General features: G+C 39.6%; 1 protein-coding gene across 1 annotated transcript; it reads left to right on the plus strand.

Annotated features, from left to right (window-relative positions):
* The first annotated feature begins 4,137 nt into the window (after window positions 1-4,137).
* zyx (zyxin) lies at window positions 4,138-20,529 on the plus strand. Its single transcript, XM_083888277.1, has 10 exons — window positions 4,138-4,203; window positions 11,742-11,980; window positions 12,992-13,254; window positions 13,873-13,968; window positions 14,721-15,317; window positions 15,469-15,610; window positions 16,988-17,157; window positions 17,346-17,524; window positions 18,351-18,471; window positions 18,554-20,529. Exons 2-10 carry the CDS (start codon window positions 11,758-11,760, stop codon window positions 18,665-18,667), a joined length of 1,905 nt encoding a protein of 634 aa, XP_083744403.1. The 5' UTR covers window positions 4,138-4,203; window positions 11,742-11,757; the 3' UTR covers window positions 18,668-20,529.
* The last annotated feature ends 628 nt before the right edge of the window (window positions 20,530-21,157 follow it).

Here is a 21,157-nt window from a genome sequence, read left to right on the forward strand (position 1 = left end):
CAGAATGTGTGTGGAAATATTTGAATGGTAATACGACACATTTTTTCTTCCCAGTGGAAGTGGGGAGCCTGGAAACATTCTTGCGGGACAATGGGCTATCAAAGACCCCACTGACCACTCCCTGTCGTTCACAAACACGAGTCAGGGAACAGCAGGTTACACAACAGTTACTGCAGAGGTATGTGTGTATCATAACTCTATCAAGACCTTGGCCATGCTTTCACAACTTCATCAAATGTAACCCTGCTCTATCTGAACCTGAGAGTCAGTGACAAACTCACCAAGACTGAAGTGAATCACATCATAGAGACCCAGTCTTACATAGGCTGTTCACAGTTTACAGTCGATCAAAATGTGCTCATCAGATTCAAACAAGAATGTTATAGTTTCTTATAGATGACGTGAGCTATTAAAGGTCACATAGAGTGGTCCTGTTGCACATATATGTTAGTTATGGAGGTCTACTTACATACATTAACTTGTTTTTATGCTCAAAAACCTCCTAGTTGCTGTAAACGAGCCGATAGAAATCCTCTTTTCTAACAGTGTTTCCCAGCCGCGATATTTGAGACTCAACTCTCACACCTCGAAGACAGACTGTCTTGTGATTGGCCAATACCCGGAAGTGACATATTCAGCACACCCGCTCTCAGAAGCACAGCTCCCCCCTCTGGAACAGTGGATGCACTGCTACTCATTATCAAAACATTGTTTTAACAGTGTTTAAAAATAGCTTCTTCACGACTCCCCGCCTCAGTCCCTTTGACGACCTTTGACCCAGAGTCAGACCCAGAGTCAGAAGACACTGTCGCTCGTGAAACACCTCCACAACGGACGTTATTCTTCTTCTTCTGCGGTTCAATGTACGCAACCGGATGTGCCCGGACTAGTGCCCGGAGCAGGAGGATCTGCTGTTCAGGAGAACCGCTGTTTACGAGACCTCGGTATTTTGAATTTGAATGTAGTAACTGTTTTTGGCCACATTCTTACATATGGCACCTTTAAAAATGTAGTCAGAATAATGTACACAATTGGTAATTAATTAATGAATTCATTTTACATTTCTAGCATTGCGTGTTTGTGTGTGTGTGAGAGAGAGATAACATCAGCTTATGTAATAGATCCTGCAGGATGGGAGGTGTCATTTATTGCCAAGTTGTCACATCCTGACAGTTGCAACAGCTTGTTCATGATTTGCCCGTGATGGTCAGAAGTGTAATCTGGAAAGCCATTAAATGTGTATTCTCTACAATGGAGCAAACTAATCCTGTACAAAGAAGATAGTTGTTTAGTGCAAAACAATCAAAGCAATGTGTCAGACAGAAATAATGCCTTTACAATGTGCTTTCGTGTGAAGACAAGTGAGAGAAACACACAAAAATCTGTCTTCTGTGTTGTTCCAAGCAGTAACTGTCAACCTTTATAACACAACGCAGCTCAGTTTAGACATACTTCCTTCAGCCACTGTACCTCGCAGAGCGCCTTCACTGTCTGTATCTAATCAAAGCCTCTCGCCCCATTATCTCTCCCTCCCTCATGGCTCCCTCATTCCCTCAGTCTGACCTTACAAGGAGAGGCAACAGGGTTGATGTCACTGAATGAAGAATGCTGGAGGAATCCAGAGAGAAAAGAGAGCAGGAGGAGGAGGGGTCTGAGTGAGTGACACACACACACACACACACACATTCTTGTACTTGCTGCATACTGAGGACTGCCCCAGAGCAAAAATGGCTGGAAAACTTTTTAGATTTTTTTTTTATTTTTTGTCTAAAATTTTACAAAAACGTCATACTATACTATGTCGACAAAAATGTAAAAAAAAAATTTGACCAAAAATGTTTGGTCCAAAATTTGACAAAAACGTCATACTATATACTATGTCGTCCAAAATTTTAAAAAAAATTGACCAAAAATTTTTGGTCCAACATTTGATAAAACGTCATACTATACTATGTCATCCAAAATTTGAAAAGAAAAATTTGACCCAACTTTTTTCGATTTTTTTAAATTGTTGGTCCAAAGTTTGACAAAAACGTTATACTATACTTTGTCGTCCAAAATTTGACAAAAAAATTTGGTCCAAAATTTGACAAAAAAAATTGGTCCGGAATTTGACAAAAAAATTTGGTCCAAAATTTGACAAAAAAATTTGGTCCAAAATGTGACAAAAAAAATTGGTCCAAAATTTGACAAAAAAATGTGGTCCAAAATTTGACAAAAATAATGTGGTCCAAAATTTGACAAAAAAATTTGATCCAAAATGTGACAAAAAAAATTGGTCCGATATTTGACAAAAAAATTTGATCCAAAATGTGACAAAAAAAATTGGTCCAAAATTTGACAAAAAAATGTGGTCCAAAATTTGACAAAAATAATGTGGTCCAAAATTTGACCAAAAAAAATTGGTCCAAAATATGACAAAAAACATTGGTCCAAAATTTGACAAAAAAATTTGATCCAAAATGTGACAAAAAAAATTGGTCCAAAATGTGACAAAAAAATTTGGTCCAAAATTTGACAAAAACGTCATACTATACTATGTCATCCAAAATTTGAAAAGAAAAATTTGACCCAACTTTTTTCGATTTTTTTAAATTGTTGGTCCAAAGTTTGACAAAAACGTTATACTATACTTTGTCGTCCGAAATTTGACAAAAAAATTTGGTCCAAAATGTGACAAAAAAATTTGGTCCAAAATTTGACAAAAAAATGTGGTCCAAAATTTGACAAAAAAAAATTGGTCCAAAATTTGACAAAAAAAATTGGTCCAAAATTTGACAAAAAAAATCGGTCCAAAATTTGACAAAAAAATTTGATCCAAAATGTGACAAAAAAAATTGGTCCAAAATGTGACAAAAAAATTTGGTCCAAAATTTGACAAAAAAATTTGGTCCAAAATGTGACAAAAAAAATTGGTCCAAAATGTGACAAAAAAATGTGGTCCAAAATTTGACAAAAATAATGTGGTCCAAAATTTGACCAAAAAAAATTGGTCCAAAATTTGACAAAAAAATTTGATCCAAAATTTGACAAAAAAATTTGATCCAAAATGTGAAAAAAAATTGGTCCAAAATGTGACAAAAAAATTTGGTCCAAAATTTGACAAAAACGTCATACTATACTATGTCATCCAAAATTTGAAAAGAAAAATTTGACCCAACTTTTTTCGATTTTTTTAAATTGTTGGTCCAAAGTTTGACAAAAACGTTATACTATACTTTGTCGTCCGAAATTTGACAAAAAAAATTGGTCCAAAATGTGACAAAAAAATTTGGTCCAAAATTTGACAAAAAAATGTGGTCCAAAATTTGACAAAAAAAAATTGGTCCAAAATTTGACAAAAAAAATTGGTCCAAAATTTGACAAAAAAAATTGGTCCAAAATTTGACAAAAAAATTTGATCCAAAATGTGACAAAAAAAATTGGTCCAAAATGTGACAAAAAAATTTGGTCCAAAATTTGACAAAAAAATTTGGTCCAAAATGTGACAAAAAAAATTGGTCCAAAATTTGACAAAAAAATGTGGTCCAAAATTTGACAAAAATAATGTGGTCCAAAATTTGACCAAAAAAAATTGGTCCAAAATTTGACAAAAAAATTTGATCCAAAATTTGACAAAAAAATTTGATCCAAAATGTGAAAAAAAATTGGTCCAAAATGTGACAAAAAAATTTGGTCCAAAATTTGACAAAAACGCCATACTATACTATGTCATCCAAATGTGAATTATTTTTTTTTTTGACAAATTGAGTATAGCTTGTTATAGCAACCTAAGGAAGTGAATACAATGAAAACAAAGTGAGGACCAGCCAACATGTCCTCACTCCGTAGAAATGTCCTCGCTTTGTTGGTTAAAAACCCTCACTGGTCCTCAGTATGCCGCAAGTACAAGAACACACACACACACACACACAGAGAGAGAGAGAGAGAGAGGTGCTGTTTACATAGTAATACACAAGTCCTGGGCTCAAGTCAAACAAGAAGGAACTTGTTTGGAAGGATGGTGTCATTCCTTTTCCAGACTGAAAAGCAGCACAGGGGGAGGGTCTAGTCTAATAGCTGGAGAGGAGAAGAGAGAAAGAGAAGTTCCCTCTGCAGAAAAAAGTTTTTCACTCAGCTGCACCTAGAAGAGAAAAAGGAGAACAAAAGAAAGAGGGGGAAGTAGTAAAAGGGATATATCCACACGGTAGCTGCATCACTGAGGTAAGTGATTGTATCTAGATAATAATATGATGATAATAATAATAATAATAGGAGGCAGTGGTCAGTCCTACTTTTCTGGAGTGGGGGCAGACTGGTTAATAAAAATATTTTATTAATGCATAAGGACAGATTTCCTTATCAGTCACTTGTGTGTAATATTTAATTTAAATTAAAAAATACAGAAAAGCATTCAGTGAGCTTGTTCCTCTGTCGCCTCTGTGTTTGTTTGGTAAATGTAAATAAACGTTGCTCCAGCAGCAGCAGCTGATGTTCACCGATGATACGGAGTGAGCAACGCGGAAGCTTCAGGAGGAGGAAGTCAAGCTAGCTAACTAAAAAGAAAAAGTTGACGCCGGAGCTTTTGCTAGTCAGCCATGCAGCTGTAAGCCTTTATGTGCAGCGGTTCTCAGTCATTACTCTTGATGACAGCGGGGTTCAGAGAGGCCGTATGAGGTAAGTACAAATGGGGGCGGTGTTATTAGGAACGTTTTGCTACACATTCTAGCTGCTGCTGCTGAGCCGGGAGCTCAGGGAATTGGTAGAAAAGAGAGAGGGAGTGTGAAGCTAACGTAGTAGCTGCCTGCTGTGATTGACGATAAGCTCCGGAGCTAACGTCACCTACACCTGTGGGTGAGTACACGTCTGTCGTTAGCGGCTAACTTGTGTTGAAGCCGTGACGCTAAGTCAAATGGAGCTAAAAAAAAAACATGCTAACGTTGATACTAGTATTAACATTAAAGTGACTTCATTCAGCAGCGTTCGCTTGTTAAGGGGCAGCTATAGCTAACATGCTCAATTGAATCTTTTACAGTTTCACGTTTTATTACATTGTGAGAAGTGTTTAGCCCATTGCTGTCAGCTGTCAAAGCGCTAGCTAACAGTAGGCTATCTAATCAATGACCGATATTTAACGGGGCGGTGACTAAGTGACGTCATTGCACACAGGTTAGAGGCGTACAATAGACAGGAAAAGGTTTGTACGCAGTCTGATTAATTATTAATTATTAATTATTTATCATGATTATCTGTCAATCGATGCCAGAGGCGATTCAAGAGTCTGTAGGGGCCCTAAGCAAAAATTCCCAGGGGGCCCTTCCTTCCGACCAGTGTTCATCACCTTTATGTTATTAATAATCTGACGCCAACGAAAAATGTATGAATTCAAGAGGATTGTTATTCCAAATGAATGAAAAAACATGGAAAACCTTGTAATTAAAAGGTATGTGAAATATAAATGTAAAGAACAATAAAATACTGTAAATAGCTTTTAAAAAACTATATAAACTTAGTAAAAAATACATTGTAAAGAACCCACATTATAAAACAATATAAATATATAGAATAATAAAATACTGTAAATAACTGAAAAAAACTATATATATATATATATATATAAAAAAAGATATGCATTACACATATGTAATGCATAATATGATAGATATGCAAATAATTCTCTTCATTTTCCAACTTGCAGAACGATAACTTCACACAGGTTAACGTGAGGTGGGGCCCCTTTAGGGAGGTTTACTACTGAGATGTCATTGCAAACGGGGACGGTCACTGCACATTTCAGCAAAAACAGCCCTCAGGCTCCAAGTGTCGGGGGGCCCCCTATGGGCCCAGGGCCCCAAGCAGTTGCCTGCCTTGCCTGTTCACAAGCTGCGCCTCTGATTGATGCTCATCTAAAACTAAACAAAAAGATACAGATGGAAAAAACATATTTCTATTAAAGAACACTTTGTGTAAATAGGTGTATTTACAATTGCAAAGCGTGATGCAGAGCTTCACAAACTTTAGATGTTTTAGGCCTCTACATATTCCTTTAGAACTTCTACAGCAGTAATGATTTGTGGGAGAGGGACAGAAGAGAGGAGACTGTAATGCAACATTACTGATGCCAAGTTGCCAACTGCAGTAAAACGCCAAAGAATAAGAAAAAGAGCTTTCAGGGTCCACACCCAGATTTGTACATTAGCGAGAATGTAGCTCAATGCTAAAGTAAACTGCGGCAGAACTGAGAGGAAAATTAAATGCTTCAAATAATTTTTATATCCCTTGTGGGGCCTACACTTTTGGGAAGCACTGATGTAGAGCAGTTCAGTACTACACGCACATCAATAATTTGGGTTTTGGTAACTGTAAACAAGACCAGCATGGGGATGACATTTCTATTTTATTATTTTAAAGAAAAACACATTGATTGATAAATAGAAAAAAAAATACCACTTTTTGTTCAGACAGAAGAAACGACAACATCCAGAAGGAATGACCATGTATATGTAGATAACCAGGTCACTCGTGTTTCATGAAAACGCTTATATTCAGAAAGTGATCAAAACCAGGATGAGAGCCAAAAACTCAATAATAAGATGGATGTCTGGACTCGGGAGATTACATGTTAAATACGGCTATTTTAGCATAGAATTACTACAACTGTAGAATGTGAAAATGCAGTGATTATCAGTCTCAGCCACTCAGCTGTTGCCGTGTCTCTCTGATTTGTCTTTTCATCTGCGAGATAGGAAGTGAGCCTCAATCTGCAGCCACAGTAAGCCATGTTCAAGAATAATTTATAGTGAGACAGCTATAGTCTGAGGTTTGTGTGGTGCGTCTGTTTGAAGAGCCTGGGATTATGGTTACTGATGCCACAGTAAATTAAAGTGAGGCAAACGTAAATCTGTGAATGAAGATGATCTATGACTGGATATATGCTGCTCATCACTCACTGGGGTGACAAGAAATTCTCCTTAATTGTGGCCAACAGAAGTCAGGTCATGCAAGCTATTTTAGGGAATTTCTTTGCCTCAAATCACTGCATGTGTTGTCTACCTCTTTGAGTTTGACTCCCACTGGCTTGTGACTGTTCATTGTGCTACACCATTTCACTGCATGTCAGTTCAAGCAGACACAACTGTTCTTGTGAGAGCTTGACACGGAGCCCATCGGCTTATGTTGTCACCGGTTTCAATCATTCACCAACCGCTGTTCTTCAGAAAGCACCACACTGGTTCTGATTGCATGGCCAGTGACCTGTACGATTGCTCTGAAAAGGGTCGTCTGTCCCCACATTAGTGACCCCCCAGCCCAGACACGCTTTCCCAGAAACTGTGTGCTATTTACATCAGAAAAATAGAGAGTTTCGTAAACAACACACCAGCCACCGATGTAATGACTGACCCGATACAGAAGGAATTACTGCACGTGCTTTCTGATTTTCAGGTTCTTGTTTGGTTAATAGATTAGGAAGCTGCTTTATAAATATGGAAAATATTTCTATTTTCTTTCTTATTGTTTTCTTTCATCATTACTTCAAGCATTGATCATTAACAATGGTCAACCCATTAAGGATGTTTACCAGAGTTGTTTTTACAAAGGGATATCCCCAAATGTTTAATTAAAGCGTCATGGCACATTGTGGTTAAAAAAAAACATTCTGTTTTGAAACATTCCGCTGCACACACATTTTGGGTGAAAAAGGAAGAGGTTTCACTTAGACATCTTCCTATGACATTTCCACAAATAACCCTTTGGAAAGTATTAGCTGTATGTAAACCAGAGTGTAGTTCTTCTGTGACCACAAGACAATGAACTCCTACTCAGTGAAACTGTAAAATGTGTAATAAACTCCACCTCACAGCTACTCTAGCTCATAGTCTGTGCCTCTATGTGAATCTTATCAAGAATGAGATTAAACACAAGGACAATAGAAAGTGCAGGTCCTCAAGTGCTGAGTCTCAACTAAGTCTGTTTTCCTGTCATGAAGAAGTGTCAGTTTTCTAGGGCAATGGTTTTTCAACTACGTCACTGAGTGCCATAGTCCTGCTGGTTTTATTATGCTACAAGGCAGTTGGGCTTATTACCGTCTCCCTCCATCCCACGAGTAAGTCAGTCCCTGATAAGATGGAATGAAAACCAAATGGGCTGTGTTACCCAAACCAGAGCTCAGGACCAATTGTGTAGCCTGTAAAAAACATATGGAGTTTATACAAAGTTCAAACGCTACAGTACAGTATGTGACATAAGCTGAGGCCTATGCAAAGACTACACAAGGTTTCCTTCATCACAGCTGTAAAATAGAAATAATCAAATGCAGCCTCTACTGATGTTATTCAGATCAAACATTTGGGGTGACACCACTGAGAATACAAGGAATGTACAAAAAAAGTGGTGAAAAATGGTTTTAGTCTGTCGGCTTTATGAGAGTTAGGGAATGAAGAGAAGGGGGTTGATTGTAGTGTAACTGAGAACAAAAAAGGTGATGTCATTCAGTTGTAGTGCCAAATATGTTCCTTAGCTGAGGGTCCCTCTCAGCGCAAGCATCAGGTTTCAAGATAGATTTGAAGTAGGACTGTTGGGGCTGAGTGTGTAGCTGATCTCACCGTATTAAATCCCTTTGGACCATATCAGGCACCAGATGGAACCTGACTGCAAGTTATTATGACTGTTGAATAATTGAGAGGGTCTTGGCTCTTAAAACATGGTAGCTTAAGTGTAGTAATGAAAAGACTAAATCGCACGCTGTTGTCAAGTACTTATTATAGAAAGCCATTGTAATTCCAGGTGTTAGGTTTGAGTACTCTGTTGATATTCAAACGCTCAAACCGTCTTTAAAGCCAAGAGCTTTATCTTCTTGACCAGCCAATCTGTTCATATTAAGAGTCTACTCCACTCAACATGAAGAAGCCTCTTTGATTGTGTAGCCAGCTATTTTCTAACTTAAAAAGCACCCGTCTCATAGTTTTTTAAGGGCTTTTGTTTAGTGTGTGATTTGTCTTTATGTTGCTGCATATAATCAGGCTGCCATATTCACACAAAAAAAAACACTGTCTAGAGCTTCACTATCTTCCAGGCAAATAATTTAATTAAAGGTGAAGTAAGTAGTTTATAGTGACATCTAGAGGAGAGACTGAAATTTACAACAACAAACTGCTCCTCTGCTCACCCCCTCCCTTCCCTGAGCGCTACGGTATCCTCGGCCGGTCAAATGTCGTCCTCGTCGTCTTTCTCCGTGGTGCGGGCGTACGGTCACGTACTGGTGTTCCTTTATCCGCTGTAAAATCCGTGTGGTCCTTCATTCTAAACGCGTAAAAAGATCCGCTTGGGACTTCCGCTTCAAGTAAAGCGACGCTTGATTTGTTCTCTCGGGTTTGTCCTTACAGGCTCCAGTAGAAACATGGAATCTCGCTGTTAACAGTGGTTATGCAACATCGGCCCGTGACCATGTTGTTTTACATGACTTTTTGAAACACTACGAAAATGAAACTATTATACAGCGACTAGACAATGCAGGAGCACATAATATGTATACAAAAGTGGATTTTGGGTCATTTAAACCCATAAATACTACACAGTGTCACTTTAAGTAATGTATTGTAGTGGTATAACTATGTTCAATTGCTGTGATTAATCATTGATATTGTTGTCAAATGTCTCATCTGGATTTGTCAAGGAAAACCTCGTCTAGTAACGCAGAATTCATTACATGACAAAACCACAGTGTTGTAAGTGTTGTATGTAGATAGCAGTCTACCTGCTAGAAATGCATAGAGACTGAATCATGACCATGTGGGCTCTGTTGTGTAATCAAAAGTTTGAATACATCGATGATTCATAATGTGATGGTCTTATGACACAAAGCAACAGCTGACACCTCTGTCATGGCCTTGGTCTGGCCATATATGGATAAAATAATTTAGCATAAAATAAAATAAATCACAGGAGGAAGCTGATCCAAAAAAGAAGAAGCATAGCTTCCTTATCAGAGGAGCTAGTTCTCTCATAAGCTCATAAGCATAAGAGATGTTTTCAGGGGCTGTGAGGGTTTTTCTGTCTTGTCAGAACTTGACGTATACCTGTGTGTCCCAACAACGAGGAATGAGGATGAAACACTCAGACTTGTCCTGCTTTGTTTGTTTGGTTTTTACCGATAAGTCTCATCTAGTTGATGGTTTTCAAGTCCATGTCAGACTTGATCTTATTATAAAAAAGGATGTTCTGCAAGCGCTCACTCAATTACATATAAATAACTCTCCTTTGCTTTTGGAGAGGAGCAGCTGGAGATGCATGAATATAAAAAGTTAACAAATTGGCAGAGATACCACAACTTTAGCTAAAGATACTCTACAAAGCTCTACATTTAAAAAGTATTGTACTATTTGCAGTTTTATATATATATGTATTTGTGTCATAATGTTTCTGATAAATGTTCCCATTAATTGAGAGTGTGTGTGCGTGTGTGTGTGTGTGTGTGTGCGTGTGTGTGCGTGTGTGTGTGTGCGTGTGTGTACGTGTGTGTGTGTGTGTGTGTGTGTGTGCGTGCGTGATACAAGAGGAGGACTAAAGGACTAAAGGTTATGTTTAAAGGTCTCGTGGCCTTCAGGGAAATATGTTCAGACTTGGTGAGAAATCCTGATAGAGACACTGAAGTAACGTCAACCTTTTTTCTCTCCCTTTTTTTTAACCACAAGAGTGTGAGGTAAATTTTTCCGTAAACCCACTCTCTGACGCACCTCTCATGAAAATGTTATGCCAGTTGCTATATCTTGCTTTAAAGTAGTGTCTTTCTCACAACCTTATTACTGCAGTTGTATAAGTCACTATGTGTGTTAAATATTGCACTTTAGCTTTGGTGTTGAGGAGCGTCACTATGTCCACCTTGATTTGCTCTGTACATAAACGTGCCCTGAGGATATGTTCACACTCGCTCTGTGTTCACTGTAGCTCCTTTGGCAAGTTGTTGTGTGTGTCTGTGGATTCAACTACGCTGGATTTATAAAATGTGCAGCATTTGTTTGTTTTACTACTATTTCTCTGCATCCAGGCACAGTCCTTGCCACATTTTAAGTAGACATTGTATGCAACAATAAACCTCCATTTATGATTGGTTTTGGCAAAACAAAAGGAGTCAAATCAGCTGGAAGCAAGAGTTATCAAGTAAACAATAGGTACCAGTCTGCATAGTGAACTGATTTGCCAGTTAATGTAAAAGTAGTTCATGTTTTGTATGAATAGGAAATTCCAAACAATATGCACATGTTAATTATAGCCGCAAGCAATAAAGAAGCTCCTGCCAGTTTAAAGCTGCAAACTAAACAGAGTGAAAGAAAAGCTTTATTAGTGTAGTTACCTCTGCAGCCGCCTCATCACCATCCACAATTTGTATTATATTTTACAAAAAGGAATTGCTTCTTTGTTAACATTTTGCAGTGCATCAGAGGACTGCTGTCCATCGACGCTGCTCAGAATGTAGTCTGAGTGCAATTGAATTCAAACCTTTGTGTGGATTGGAATTGTGACAGGCCATATGTTTAGTTGAGGAGCTGTCACCACTAATTCACCTGCAGAAGAACCAACATGCATGCGCTGACAGTTGGCTGATTTATGTTTTCCTTCGTGTAAGAGCGATATTCTGCAGTTGTTCGAACTTTACTGTGGCCTGTTCCACATCCTTGTTATGAAACAGCCTCCCAAATAAGAAATGATGCTGTCCTGTATAGCATCTTACCGTTATCCATCATGGTTCTTGTGTTTGTCCACAGATAAAAGCATAATAAGATGGAGGACTCCAACAGCAGCAAGCCGTTCTTGGTTACCTCCTCTCTCAACTTCACAGTCACCGCCCCATCGTTCTACAACCAGCCAAAGAAGTTTGCCTCTGTAGCACCGCCGCGGCCCAAAAGCCAGACACCTCCGTCGGCTCCATCACCGGTACCAGTTGGCACTGGTGTGATTGGTCGGGTGGGAGATCTGCCTCCACCACCCCCTTCGCTATGTGATTGTAAGTGCTATCAAGTCTATCTAATGCTTAGGGATGATGTTGTCACAGTTTGGCACAGTAAGTAAGATGGAGGGTACCAAAATAAATCATCTGTCCCACTATTTGGCACAAATCTGTTGCCTTTTGGTTGAGAATTACTATTCCATGACTGAACGAAATGGGGGGGAAAAACACAAAACCTGCCATTATAAAATAAACCCTGCATTACAACAGAGAGAGGATTCAAGACCAGGTGTCTTTCTTTTATATGAATAATGGCAGCGGGCTGGCTACACTGTGTCAGCTATCATCGTCCGGCTTACAAGCCTGCAACCGTAACACAGGGGCTGAACTGCACTGTACCTCTTAGTGTAAATGCAGCTGATACAGATGAGATTTGAAAGAAAAACACAACTGAGTGTAAACACATCACAGAAATCCCACAGGGAAACATACATATACATTCTTCTACACCTCTGATGAAAGAAGTCATTGGAGGATCAGACAGAGGTTATTGAGTATTTCTTAAACTGACCAAATCTGAACAGACAGTCTTTTTGTTTACTTGTCCTTTTGTATTCATGTTCTTTTTTAGCTATGAACTCATTATTTTAAGCATTGAGGATTTCTGATATGATTGACAGTAAAAGTACTGGGGTAATTAAGGGTGCATTATGTAATAACTGGCCATAAAATCCTCCTAATGTCACTCAGGAATAATGTTCATATAACATACTGAACAACAACAGTACAGCCAAAATATTTGCATTAAAAAATCATGTTTATGTTCTGAAATCATGTTTTGGCATGTGGCGCCACCTACTGCCGTCTACCAATCATTGCAGTCAGTAGAGTCTCAGCTGCCGAGCAACCACGGGTTGCCAGTGACGGCAGAAAACGAAAACCTAAAAGACCTCGGTATTTTGAATTTGAATAAGTAACTGTTTTTGGCCACATTCTTACATATGGCACCTTTAAAGACTTTTCTTTTGTCACAGCTTTTAACCAATCAACCCTGCTCATTTTTGTCAGTCTTCCCACCCCCGCCTCCTCCTCCTCCACTGGACGATGATTTGCCAGCACCTCCCCCTGAATGTCGTACCTCACCCTCTGCCACTGATGCCCCCCCTCCTGCATTTCCTGCTCCACCCCCAGTGGCAGATGACCTGCCCCTCCCGGCTCCCCCTGAGGAGAGTGCCTGTCCACCCACCTGTCCTTCTCCCCCTCCTCCCCCACCCCCTCCACCCCTCCCTGTGTCAGGTACCAGTCTTCCCAGTGCTGCTGTGAATCCACAGGTAAGTCATGATGGTATCTGAAGTTGCCTGGGCTGTCTGCATGTTTCTTGCTTGTGCTACATGTAGCTACGTTTAGGTATAACTTCTAAGACGCTGTGTGTCTTGTGTCCTTTGGAGATTTTCCTGCAAATTATGTTAGGATTAGTCTAGGGTGAATTGCTACTAACAGGATTATTGCACATTTATGCCATTGACATCAGACATGCAATGAATGGCTTATTGTATTCATGTCAAGCATAGGACAGAGTTAATTGCAGTTGGTTCGTCAGCAACAAATGCATCAGTTAACAGAATTGATTGAATTATCGAGTGCTTCAAAACAGTACAAAATTTAAAAAGTTGCTTGAAGAAAGCAAGCTCTTTCTAAATGCCTCTCAGAAAAACACAATTAATCAAAAATTAAATAATTCAACATTCAATACTCATCCAACCAGGATAATAAAATTCAAATGCTATTCATTTATTCATCCTCATTTATCAAGTCATTCATTTTGTTTGTTTATCATTCATTCTTGTGTTCCTGGTGTCCCACCTCAGTGACTGCAAGTGACTGTGTAAACAATAAGACATTTATATTTTGTAATTTTTCTTCTTCTTCTTTCTGTTGTCCTCTACCAGAGACAGATGGAGAAGCAGACTAGCTTTGATCAGCAGCTGGACTCTCTGACTGACTTACTGTCTGAGATGGAGACCAGAGGACCCTTTAACCCAAAGGTAGCAGTATAGGAACAGGGCAGCACACTGACTGAAACAAACGTAAGATTTTATGACACCAGTAGATTCTGTAAAGAGCCAAAGAGCAGATGACAAGGTGGGAGGAATGACATCAGACTTTAACTAAGAGGAGACTCACTGCACAAACAGGAGAGTCAGACAGCAGCAGAAAAAATTAACACTAGGTAGGTCAGTGGAAGAGGTTTGGAGAGATGCCAGGCTGGTTTTATGAGTCTTTCCTCATCTGCTCGGTTGAAAGCTCAATGATAAGTGAACTGCTCACACAGCACACAGACCGAAAAAAAACAAGATGTGAGGTAGCTGGTGATCCAGGGAGAAAAAATGCACACAGAACTGAGTGGAGATCATGAGAGTGTGATGAAAACAAAGTGTGCTGCCAGAGGCCCAGTGAAAGGGCCATAAATGGAGAGTGTTTTTATCCAACCGGGAGGTACTGGATCAGGCAGAATAATGTTGGCTCAAAACTGCAAAATAAATGTCAAAAAGATGAAGCACTTCTGATAAGCTCAAACTGCACGGTGCTTCCAGTGTTTACTCTTCATTAAAGTACCTCATTCAATATGATAACAGTATCTTCTTAAAGCATTTCAGTGTGGTCTTTAACACTAGATGTGAACTTTATGGTAATGATAACGTTTAATTTTTTTCTGAATAAATTAAAAACCATTGTTTTGCCGTAAATCGATATGTGAAAAGCTCATTAAATGGTGTTTGTGTTGTTCTATCCTCAGTTACCAAGCCAGTATTCTTCAGCACCAGCACCAGCACCCAAGCCTTCAGGTCCTCCTCCCACTGCTCCCAAACCAGCACTCTCCTTCCTCCCGCCACCTGAGATGGGAGACCGCCCCCCTCCAGCACCTTGGGCCGAAGAACTAAGAGCCAGAACTAACCGTCAAGCCAATCACAACTCTGCGCCAAACTCCGCTGCTCCGTTTTCCAAGGCCCCAGCAGTGGCACCCAAGTCTGGTTTTGGAGGGAGGACAACTTCAGCGGCTGCTCTAGCACAAAAACTGAACCAGAATCTGAACCAGACCCCTGCTCCAGTCAGTGTAGCACCGAAACCTTCTCCCCCCTTTGCCTCCAGCTCTTTCCCTCCTCCTCCTGCAGCACCTCCTGCAGCACCTCCTGCAGCACCCCCCGCACCTCCGACTCCACCAAACAGCATGGTAGCTGCTCCAGCCTCTAATCACGTAAAGAGTTCTCCCTTTTCCACTCAAGTGAACCTGAACCAAAACCCTCCTGTGGCTGTTCCTCCTTCTCAACCCAAGACGATGGTATCTCCGCCCTCTTCATTTAACCAACCAATGAAAACTCCCCCGTCATCAACGGTATGTTCCTACTTTAAGACGGAGACTTTATTTGTGTTGTACAGTTGAGCACTAACGGTGTTTTTAGATGATTTATTTATGCTGTATGACACAATGTAAATAATGTATAGGTATGCACTAATGGCTGTGTGTGTATGTGTTTGTGTGTCAGCCCTCACCTCCTGCCCCAGTTCCTATCCCAGGTGGAGGCGTTCCTCTAAATATGAGGGAAGTGGAGGAACTCGAGAGAATGACTCAGGATTTCATTAAAGACATGGATAAACATCCATCAGTCATCACCTCCCCTCCTTCAGGTACACACATTCATGTTCAATGATATTATGTACGTTCATGAAATATCACATTCAGGTTTTTATACTTAGGGTGAATTCCAATTCCTTGCTTAACCCTCAATCTCAAGTTCTGTCCCGATTCTCAGAAAAATTAAGTTGAGGGTCAAGTTTAAGGGCTGTATCGCCCTCAATATTGAGATTTTCCCGAGACCACCCTTGGGATCAAGGGCTACCCAGAATGCATTGCGTGTTTTGACATAACAAAGATGGCGTGAAAAGCAGTGAAACGAGTACGCTACAAATGAAGTACTTTCTTTGTTAATAGAGATATAAAAATGATGAAAACCATTGTATTATCTTAGTTTAGGCCCATATTATGGATTACTGACGTCATTGTTGCGTAACATTTATTTTAATTTTACCATCTTTTGTCAATAGTCGGCCGGTGCGGACAAGCGATGGTTTGCTATGGTTTACTTTTCAATAAGTCGTGGTGTGTGGTAACTGTCAGCTGAATATTTGTATGAGTATCATCTTATAACTAACTGACAACCTAATAACTTGACTGACAAACGGATCAGAATAAATAATCCTGACGTAAATGTGTTCTTCTTCTTCTTTTTTGGAGTTGACAGACTGGACGCAGCTTTCGCGTTATTCTGCCCCCTGCAGTCTGAAGACGTATCTGCATTTAAGGGGTGTCCCATTTCTAAGTGACAAAAAATAACCCTTAACACTTTGTTTTGAGGGTCAGTTAAGATTAAGGGTTGAGCTTGAGGGTTAAGATAGGAATCGGCATTGGCCCTTAAAGGGAAGTAAAAATGTCTTCTTCTAATAATAATTTCTGGCAGGCTGTACACTAAGATATTTAACACAGTTTGAAGTTTATCACAGTACACATCCCGATAATTGCTGAAACAGCCGTGGATGGAAACGAGAATAACTGAACGTTTGTTTAAAATTTGCGTTTGTTTAACATTTTAATGGAAACCAGGTTGTTGTTGCTAATTACAGTCAGCGAGTACAGTCGCTTGAGCAGTACATCAAACCATAAACGGAGTTGGCGAAGATGCAGTGTTGACAAAAGTTAAGAGGTTGACTTGGTGCCTGTAATATTCTTTGTGAAATCAGAAACAAATAGATTCATAAAGTACGACCAGCAACTGTTTAATTTGTTCTTTACACAAAAGAGATAAAAAGCAAGTTATTTTGTCATTTTGCTGACTGGTGGCAAAATGCAAACCATTAATGGTTATTAAAATATATTTATATTTCATCCTTTACATTCTACAGTTTAAGTGGTAGATTTACTGTCATTTCTACTATTTGATTGATTATATTTGTAGACTCTTGACTATCTGCATTCCTCTCTCAACTCTCTCTCCTTCAACATTTCAGAGGTTTGCGGGAAATGTGGGGAAGCTCTATCCCGAAGTCAACCAGCAGTGAGAGCCATGGATAAACTCTTCCACTCTAACTGCTTCTGTTGCCTGAGTTGTCATCGCCCCCTGCAGGGCATGCAGTTCTATGACAGGGATGGCGCTCCTCAGTGTGAGGACTGCTACATGGTGAGGACGTTTTCACACGACCACAAACAGAAACATGCTGAAAGTACACGAAACAGACTATCTGCTGAGAAAACACCAACAATTAAGTGTTTTGGTGCATAATCACTGTCGACTATTCTGTTTTCCAGGTTTATTGTCTTTCATTGTCTTTCATTGTCTCATCTTATTTTCCTTCTTCTCTGCCTCAGAGTTCCCTGGCTGTGTGTTCCAGATGTGGAGAGAAGATCACAGACCGTGTGCTGAAGGCAGTGGGCCAGTGTTTCCACGCCCACTGTTTCCGCTGCAGCACCTGCTCCTGTGTACTTGAGGGGGCGCCCTTCATCACAGATGACAACAACAACCCCTACTGTGTTCAGGATTACCACAGGTGGCTACTGGCTTTTCATCAATTAGTCATTAAGCTAATAAACTCTTACATATTCATTCATGTCGTAGGAGTATTAATAGCCAAAGTGTAAACGGAACCCTAATCCTGCTGATTTTCATCTGTGTAATATATCAGTATAAAGAACAGTTGGTCAGCCTTATCTTAACACACACAGCACATGTTTAGACTCTAAATGGCCAATTTCTCGCCTCAAATTATCTTAAAACTGCGTTCCGTGACACAGAAAAGTGGGAAACGACCACTGTTTCAACAACAACAGTCTTTCTCTCTCGGACGCCATTGCTCACTGTAGCCAGAAGCACAACAACCTTGCGTAGTGACCCCTACTGATCGGGCGGGAAATTGCAGTGCGTAGCCGTCACCACGACGCAGAAGTATGAAGGCTCGAGGCGTCTCCATGGTTACTCAGTCGGAGAAGTATAATGTGGCCTTTTCAGTTAACTACATTCACTTCCTGATTTGTTCTTATTGGCCACATCTGTCAGCTGTGAACAAAAAGCTCCATGAACACTTACTTGTTTCCTGTTTACACCAGCACATGCATGCTCCGTGTAATGGTCATGTGACATGCTTTTTTTGTAGGTGTGAAACGGTAGTGTGAACACTGAAAGTGATGTTTTTAAATGAAAAGGTTGCCATATGGCTGTAGCCTTACTTTTCCACCTCCTGCTGACACTGAATGAACTGATAGGATTTGACAGGGTTGATTAATCCTCACTGTGACTCTGTGTGTGTGTGTGTGAATGTATGAGAATGTGACTGAGGCCGATCAACTGACGGCCTCTTTTCCACCTCTCTGTTCCAGGCGTTTCTCCCCTCTGTGTGTGAGCTGTAATGAGCCCATTATTCCAGCTCCAGGCAGCGAGGAGACAGTCAGAGTGGTGGCTCTTGACAAAAACTTCCACCTCAAGTGTTACCGTTGTGAGGTAAGACTTCTGTCACATTCAAATATATAAAGTAATATCGTGTATTGAACAAACCGGTGATAAATATTCTTGTTTTGTTCAGGACTGTGCTCGCCCCCTGTCCATAGAAGCGGATGATAATGGCTGCTTTCCACTGGATGGTAAAATCCTGTGTATGAAATGTCACACTCAGCGAGCCAAGCAGGCTGCGCAGTGATTGTGTTTCACCAATGAACCAAATCCAAAAGCACAGGATTCATACTCGGCTACCATTTTGCCTTTGCAACAGGGCTTTGTTCAGTATGTGTTTGCAGGCGTGAATGTGAACGTGCGTGAAAATGTTTGCATGCAGATACAGTGTAGTGTTCCCCCTCGACTTTGTTCACTTCAGTGCAGAAGTAATGTACTGCATTGGAAAAAAAAAAATAAATACTCCCATCATCGTTTATTCCTAATCTCTCCGCTCTCCGATCTCACATTTAGCCAATCTTTGTGAGCTTGAGCGTTTATTTTTATGCCAATCTTATGTTAACTCTTAAATTTCCAGCATAACTTGCACAAGAACAGTTCAAAAAGTCTGAATATAAAGCTGCCTTTGTTTGTTTCTCGCCTCTACATTGGTAGTATAGCACATGTACTGAGATACTTCCATCTTAAATCTTTCAGTGGCTGCTCTGTTTCCCTGTGAACATTTTAACGATAACAACGTTGCTGAAACAGATTGCTGCCATAAGGTGAGGAGCAGTAAGAACCTCCCACTTGACCATTCCACAGTTTTACCACTCTGGCTCTGTCCATCGAGCGTAACTTTAACTTTTTGGCAATTGCTGCGCCTGCAAGCATGGTTAATGATGCTTCCCTAGAAAGTGCTTTATATCAGCTGATCTGCTCTGATAGCTTTGTGAAGTCATCTGGGGCTTAATGTTGAATGCAAACAAAAAAAAAAAAAGATCAAAACAGTGAATGTCGGTCTTAGTTTTTGTGATGTGAATCTGAGCATTTATGGGCATGCGTTGAATTCTTTAGAAAAGAGAAGAACAAAAGAAAAATCAGCTTTAAAAAAAGAATAATAATGTTAAATGCTGATAGAACAGTGTTAAGTATTTTTAATTGCATGCTTTTTAGATGCACAAACATGTGAACAAACAGTATGACGCAGATTTGCCGCGCACAGATCCCATCCCAGTAGTTAAAATATCAGCTGTATGGCTGACAATAGGACCTAATATGTGATTGTTGCACAATTTCATAATGAAATTAAAGATTTCTTCAGAGTCACTTTGACTCTAAAGCCCCTGCACATGATAAAAAGTTTAGGTAAACACCATCTAGAAACATGATACTATAGTTTTTGTGTTCTCCTTTTGCTTTAATTCATATATTTTATTCATAATTTAAGGATTTTCTTTTTCTAATATGTATTATGACTTCACATGAATCAGTACTAAAATGTTCTGTTGTTACAACAGGATATGCATCATCAGTAGAAGTGGTAGCTTTGAGCTTTAGGTAGCAGATGTTAAACACAGTGACCAAATACTTCAGAGCTGTTAGAACGATGACGAGCACTAAATCATACACATGTGATATTTCATGTATGCTTTTGAGCCCTCTTTCTTTTTTTTTTTTTTTATCTTTTCTGTTGATTCAGTAAATACCACTATTCTGTCCATTATTCAGCTTTTGTACTTCAGTCTGTTCATGACGGTTAAATATATTACTTTATTCTCCTCTTGCTGTACTGAATTTCATAGATAAAAGGCCTAAAATAATATGTTTTCGTGTCTATTTTGGCCATGTGCCTACACTTCCTCTTGTTTCCATACTTCCTTTTGATTTTAGCCCGATTTTCAACCACAGTGGTGAAATTCCTGTGTAAGAAAATAGTTGTTACTCGTGCTTGCGTTGAGCCTGGTGCGGTGTAACATAACAGCAGTGATTCAGCATTTTGCATGTTAACTGTGTAGGCAGTGGCAGCATCTCCTCTAGTATTATTCTGTCTTTTGTTTGCACCAAGCGCTCCACCTGTGTGGAGGCCCTGCCTTTGTCGTTACCATGTGGTATTAAACACATGACGATGCCTTCACAGTTGCATTTAACTTTGTTTAACTGTGTTTTGTCCTATTGTATTACATGCTAATGCCTCGTCTTTTCATATAACTTTTTTTTATAACTTCCTGTGTATTATGTGTGAATGTGTATATGTTTAAAAAAAAAAAAAATATATATATTTAGCCCCACCCCTTTTCTCCACTGGCTGTATCAAAAGACGAACAATTAAACAAATAAAAAGCTAAATAACAACATGTTTATTTTCAAATCTTTAAATGTTTGTCGGTCATATTTGTTTATTTATTTATTTATTTATTTATTTACGCCAGCAGGTTCTCTCCATGTGACATCATGAAACACGTTTCCTCCCAGATTCTCAATGTGCTGCCTCTCACACGAGCATCACAACTTTAAAAACTGCTATCAGCTGCGCCCAGCCATATGTTGTGCTGATAGTGACGACAGCATCCATGTGTGCGTCTGCTTCTAAGGTGTGTTTACTTTCCAAGAAGTGTTTGTCTTTCTTTCAATGCAATATGACAATGTGTAGGCAAAAGCAAACGTGTCAGCCTTGATCAACCACTTCCTGCTCTCTGTTCCCAAGCCTTTGCAAAAACTCAAAATACAAATCTTCATGTCGGTTTTTCTTTACAAA

Source organism: Microchirus variegatus, assembly GCF_963457635.1.
Source record: "Microchirus variegatus genome assembly, chromosome: 1".
Lineage (NCBI taxonomy): Eukaryota > Metazoa > Chordata > Actinopteri > Pleuronectiformes > Soleidae > Microchirus > Microchirus variegatus.